A 6,425-nucleotide genomic window follows, 5' to 3' on the forward strand; every position below is an offset into this window, starting at 1 on the left:
GTTTTCTTTGGTTTCCTCCTGAACTCATTCACCACAGCCCAAAGCCACCTGCTCTATTCTGATCTGCCTCACAACACCTCTTTCCTTCCCCAACTAAATGGTCGATCAACTAACTCCTTCCTGACTTTCATTACAGTCAACATTGTGAATGGTTACCTTTCTTTGGACATTACCTTCATTAACAGCTCTCTCTGCAGTTTCTCAGACCCACCTCCAACCTTTCTTTTGTCTTCAAGATTCACACGTGTGTGGTCACTTCCCAGATTAGTGCTCCTTGTTGCTGTAACTTTGTGTGAGTCTTCTCGCAACACGAAATGCCACTTGATCAGTGCTGAAACAGGGCTGATATTCTGTTTCAATGATGTATCATTCCACCTCATTCACTCTGTCATCATTAACAATCACATTGTCCTCTGTTTTCTGCTCAGCTGGGGCAGCCTTTTGGCTGATTCTATTCTTCCCATCATTTTGTGACAAGACATTCGGAGTTGGGACTTACAGGAACTGCAGATGCTGCACTCCTGAGTAAACAATAGGAAGCTGCAGGGACTCAAAGGGGCAGGGTGAGAAATGGATAGTCAATGTTTCGAGTTGGGGTCCTTTATCAAGGCTAAAGTGGGAAGGGGAGGTAAGAACCATAAAAAGGGTGCGGGGAACGACAGGGCCAAGAGGTTATACCATACTGGACAAATGAAGGTAGGAGGGGCATGCAGACAGGTAGGTGAGGAGACTTCTGGGGGATCTGGCTCCACTCCTCCCATCTGTTCTTCACTAGCTCCTGACATCACATTTTTCACCTCTTTCCATCTCTCCTACCCTAATTTATCCAGTATCCTACCACTTCTTGGCCTTAATTCCAAAACATTGGTTATGTATCTTTATCTTTCCCATATACATTTTGCTGTTTGACCTGCTGAGTTTTTCCAGCAATTGTGGTTTTACTCCCTTGCCTCTGCTCAGCCCCCCCCCCCCCCACCACCTGATTTTTATGCCTGTCATCTCTGCTGGTCAATAAAGGGTCCCAACCTGAAATGTTGACTTCCTATTTCTCTGACCTTGAGTGAAACACAGAAGTCTGGAGGTGCTCCAATTGTAGTTAAAAAAAAACACATGGCAAATGCTGGAGGAACTCAGCCAACTCACGGCATAGGAAGTAAAGATATTTTACTGACATTTCTGGCCTGAATCTGCTATTTTGCTTATACCTCAGGCCCGAGACACAAGTAATATATCTTTACCTCCTATGGACGCTGCGAGACTGGCTGAGTTCTTCCAGCATCTCTGAATTTTGACATACCTTGAGAAAGGGCTCAGGCCTGAAACATCAGTAATATACTGTATCTTTACCTCCTGTGTGAAACCGGTTGAGTTCCTCCAGCATTATTGTGTGTTTTTATTTCTCTGACCTGCTCAGTCCCTCCAACCTTTCACTTGGGGCTTTTTTCTCTTGGTTTTGTCACATGATTCATTTTCCTTTATTTACACTATTGAAATATTCATTTACAGTTTATCAGTTCTTTTGTTTATATGAAAAGAGTACTGTTTTCTATAATGTTCTCTAAAATAAACAGGTCTTATCACTGGCATTCATCTCAGAAAATTTCTTCATATATTTTTCATGCAAACTGAGTAAAGCAGCAAATGAAAAATTCACAGAAACCGATTAACTTTACCTTTCTTTACCTTTATGAATAAAATCACATTCCTTTTCAAAGTAGCTCCAAATTGTCCTTCGAATTTTCAACAGGAAGTGGAATCCAAACTTTATCATTCTTTTGTCCAGTATTTTGTGGAGATGAGCAATATTTTTCAACAAAAAAAAAGAAACTTACACTCTAATGGTGTTGGCAGCCTTTTGATCTATCTGGACATTCTCTAACATAAAGGTTTATGATCAACCGGCCAATGCAATTAACAAGAAAGTAAAATGAAATTAATCCAATTTTCCCCTGATAAAAACGACATGAGGCACAACATTCATAACTCTGAAATTTATAAACTAGTTTGTATGCATCAAGAAAATGCATTTAACGAATAAAGTCGCAATTGAGAAAGCAGCCATTCACTAAATTTGAGGAATTCCTTCAAAATTTATTGAAAGATTTACCATCTCCTTTGCTTAAAATGGATTCAAAATTTTTTGTGATGGAACTTACCAGAAACTTAGTAAATATCAGCCAAAATGAAATCATTTCTAACAGAATATAAATTGTTCTTGTGAAGTTGTTGAATGATGAAAAATTAACAATTGTCAAGTGGAAACAAGCTCATTCCTATGAGTATTTACAGAGTTATTGATCCAACCCGTTAGTAAACAAAAGAGATGAGATGCTAACTGACACTCTGGTAGAATTCCAATAGGCCTCAGTCTATATTCGTCCTTGAATGTTGCTTTTTAATATTATGAAAGATGTAAAAGAGAAAATGTATTAATCTCCCATTTTTATAAAGAACACCAACTTATATTGAATACATTCTTCTTTCCACAATTCCATTCAAGAGGTGGAACAAATGCCTCAGATGATACAGGGACATAATTAGTGACAGTATACATTTCCCTGTCTACTGAATTTGAGCAACGAATATCCAATTAACTGAATCCATCACTTTGTGTGAAGTTTTATCAGGCATTACATATATTTCTTTGGCTTTTCTTTGGCTTGGCTTCGCGGACGAAGATTTATGGAGGGGGTAAAAGTCCACATCAGCTGCAGGCTCGTTTGTGGCTGACAAGTCCGATGCGGGACAGGCAGACACGGTTGCAGCGGCTGCAGGGGAAAATTGGTGGGTTGGGGTTGGGTGTTGGGTTTTTCCTCCTTTGCCTTTTGTCAGTGAGGTGGGCTCTGCGGTCTTCTTCAAAGGAGGTTGCTGCCCGCCAAACTGTGAGGCGCCAAGATGCACGGTTTGAGGCGTTATCAGCCCACTGGCGGTGGTCAATGTGGCAGGCACCAAGAGATTTCTTTAGGCAGTCCTTGTACCTTTTCTTTGGTGCACCTCTGTCACGGTGGCCAGTGGAGAGCTCGCCATATAACACGATCTTGGGAAGGCGATGGTCCTCCATTCTGGAGACGTGACCCATCCAGCGCAGCTGGATCTTCAGCAGCGTGGACTCGATGCTGTCGACCTCTGCCATCTCGAGTACTTCAACGTTAGGGGTGTAAGCGCTCCAATGGATGTTGAGGATGGAGCGGAGACAACGCTGGTGGAAGCGTTCTAGGAGCCGTAGGTGGTGCCGGTAGATGACCCATGATTCGGAGCCGAACAGAAGTGTGGGTATGACAACGGCTCTGTATACGCTTATCTTTGTGAGGTTTTTCAGTTGGTTGTTTTTCCAGACTCTTTTGTGTAGTCTTCCAAAGGCGCTATTTGCCTTGGCGAGTCTGTTGTCTATCTCATTGTCGATCCTTGCATCTGATGAAATGGTGCAGCCGAGATAGGTAAACTGGTTGACCGTTTTGAGTTTTGTGTGCCCGATGGAGATGTGGGGGGGCTGGTAGTCATGGTGGGGAGCTGGCTGATGGAGGACCTCAGTTTTCTTCAGGCTGACTTCCAGGCCAAACATTTTGGCAGTTTCCGCAAAGCAGGACGTCAAGCGCTGAAGAGCTGGCTCTGAATGGGCAACTAAAGCGGCATCGTCTGCAAATATATTTACCATTGTTACAAAGTTGAGATGAAGTTCCAAAGATAGAGCATAAAAACAACAAATTTTAATGACATATATCAGCATTTCTCAAACGGTGGGTGGAGGATGGCAGTGATCTGAAGTGATGAGGTGTTTTTGTGATTACTGAGTTTGGAAGTTGAAAAGTATTTTGAAGGGCATGCTATAAATGGAAAACTATGTTCCAATAGGTCACAGTCATCGTTAAAAGCACATTAACACATTCGTGTGCGAATCTGTCTGAGCAATAATAATACTGTATTTAGATGTAGCCGCACTCAAAACTTTAGTGATCATCTAAAGGTTGTCAATTCTTTAATGACTGACTACAATCTCTGGGACTTCCATATCCCCAAAGCCCTGTGAACAATACATCTTGTTCAAGAGCAGATTTGAACAACAACAACGCTGGACTTGGAGCTTGAATATGTTTGCAATTTCTGCGCAGCTTCATTGTAGATCAAAAGTTTATAGAAAAAAAAAGCTACGAGGAGGACCTGGTTTTTAAAAATTACATTAGCAATGCAAGAGGAACCCATCAGACTTCGAATCCCTGGTCAAGAATGCACCCCTTTCCTTTGTACCTGATCCCCTCTGAAGCAAAACCTCTAACCTGTTACCACCTGGGAAGGGGAGTGCAGCAGGAAACTAGATTTGACATCCGTCCTGACTCAACCCTTTAATAAAGAGGACCCACTTGCAACAAGAACCTACAATTCAGTGGTAATGAAGCGAGTAAAGAACTCCAGCTGTGTGAAGTGAGAAAGGAAGGAGTTCCCACGAACCTCGCCACCTTCTCCTTCCCCGCAGCTTCATCAGACACCGACCTCCCCTTCATTGAAACTGAGCTCCTCGAAATTCATTTTAAGACCCCGTCCTTCCAGAAAGCGACGTTTTACTGAGCTGATTGGTTTTCTCTGGTCTCGTCGATCTGTACATTTTTGGGGGTCAACCCCAAATCCTTGAACTTCATCTGAGAGCCCCAAGGCGACTGCGAACGCGGGGCATCCTCTACCCCTCACTTACCTGCCTGCGGGGACCCAGGGCGCAACGATCCTGCTCGGTGCGGTCAACCTTGGGGGCAAGAAAGCCGTGGACCAGTCTCTTTAATCCCACTGCTTACTTGCGAATGATTGGGTTCCTTCTCACCGACAGGTCGCACGAGTCACGGTTGTATCAAAGTGTCTCCAAGGAAACGGCAGGGGTGTGTGTGTGTGTGTGTGGGGGGGGGGGGGGGGGGGGTGGTTTGTTGCATTGCCACTAAGTTTGGATCAAGTTTGCAGTCTGAAAGTGACTCCGAGTGAGATCTTGGACCCCATTTTGAAGCTTTTTTAAAAAAAAATGTTTTAAGAACTGCTGTGTGATGATACTGGGTACAATGTCAATGAGAATTGGTTTTCAGAACTACATGGAAAGAGAAGGTGGATGGGAACTGAAAGGTCTGCTGGATAACACACTGTTCTGGAGTTGATGGGAGGAGTGCCTTAATTTGGGGCCAAAACTATGATGGATACTTTGACAATTGCATTAACTTTACCTTTCTTTACCTTTATGAATAAAATCACATTCCTTTTCAAAGTAGCTCCAAATTGTCCTTCGAATTTTCAACAGGAAGTGGAATACAGGTAGAATACAGGACGTTACAGCAAAGATCCTCCACCCACGAAGTTGTGCAGATTTAAAACCCTCCCTTACCTCTTAACCCTCTATTTGTCTTTCTTCCACGTGCCTGTCTAAAAGTCTCTCAAATGCCACTATCGTTCCAACCTCCACCACCACCCCTGGCAAAGCATTCTAGGCGCTCACAACACTCTGAAGAAAACTCCTCCCCCCCCCCCATCTCTCCCCTAAACTTTCTTCCCTTCACTTTGTACAGATGACCTCTGGAGTTGCTATTCCCACCCAGGGTCAAACGGCACTGGCTCTCTCCCTTATCTATGCCTCTCACGATCTTGTAGACGTCTATTAAGTCATCTCTTACCCTTCCTCGCTCCAAAGAGAAAAAGCCCTAGCTCTGCTCACCTTGGCTCATAAGATGGACACATTTTCCAATCCAGATAACATCCCAGTAAATCTCCTCTGTACCCTCTCCATAGCTTCCACATCCTTGCAGACTGCTTAATTAACTCACTCATGCACTCTGTTATTCCCGCACATCGCCTCGGATATGACATTAGCAGCGACTGGCTCTGCACCTGACCCAGGTAATTACATGACCACAGCAGCTACCCCCCACCCCTCAGCCTCTGAACCATGCAAGGAGGTAACTGATCAGACTTGTCTATGTAATGGTCTGGAGAGCTGACAGTCTGCCCCGACCTGCAAGGCAGGCGATGTATGCTCTGACTGGCAGGGGTGTGACTGGTTCTCCAACTCTGGAACCAATGCAGAACATGGATGACCTGTGGATGGTAAGCTGTTGTCTGAATATGGGTAGTGCCAAAAATATCAGCGAGAGCTCGGAGCAATGCCAACTCGAACTGAGACCCTCGGTCTATCATAATACCAAAAGATGGAATCCAATGAAAGCCCGAGCGATCATCTCCACTGAAGTGTGAATGGTTTGAATAACCTCCTGCCACCTGGTAGTCCAGTCCTCACACTGTATGGCAGAAGCAGGCCTACAAGTCCAGGAGCATATGATGGAAATGGGAATTGGAACAACAATCTCCCAGCTTGGATTTTGTGTGTCTGGAGACTTGACATGACAAGCCATTCCTTGCCTGTAAACCAACATGAAGCCTGGTGAAATGTTCCCATTATT

General features: G+C 44.1%; 1 protein-coding gene across 9 annotated transcripts in view; it reads right to left on the reverse strand.

The window, feature by feature from the left end:
* The window catches only part of LOC138763963 (uncharacterized), a 33,048-nt gene extending 28,190 nt beyond the window's left edge, over positions 1-4,858 (reverse strand). For 3 of the 9 annotated variants that reach the window (XM_069939040.1, XM_069939041.1, XM_069939044.1), the window contains exon 1: positions 4,688-4,842. Coding sequence is in view for 2 of the 9 variants with exons in the window: in XM_069939036.1 (XP_069795137.1) it covers positions 174-380 (207 nt within the window). In the remaining 7 variants the exon portion in view is untranslated. Of the gene's footprint in view, positions 1-173; positions 873-1,673; positions 1,773-2,156; positions 2,860-4,687 lie in introns of those variants that run through there. The other 6 variants (XM_069939043.1, XM_069939042.1, XM_069939046.1 and 3 more) reach the window with 6 other exon arrangements.
* Between the last annotated feature and the right edge of the window lie 1,567 nt (positions 4,859-6,425).

Source organism: Narcine bancroftii, chromosome 5 (assembly GCF_036971445.1).
Source record: "Narcine bancroftii isolate sNarBan1 chromosome 5, sNarBan1.hap1, whole genome shotgun sequence".
Classification (NCBI taxonomy): domain Eukaryota; kingdom Metazoa; phylum Chordata; class Chondrichthyes; order Torpediniformes; family Narcinidae; genus Narcine; species Narcine bancroftii.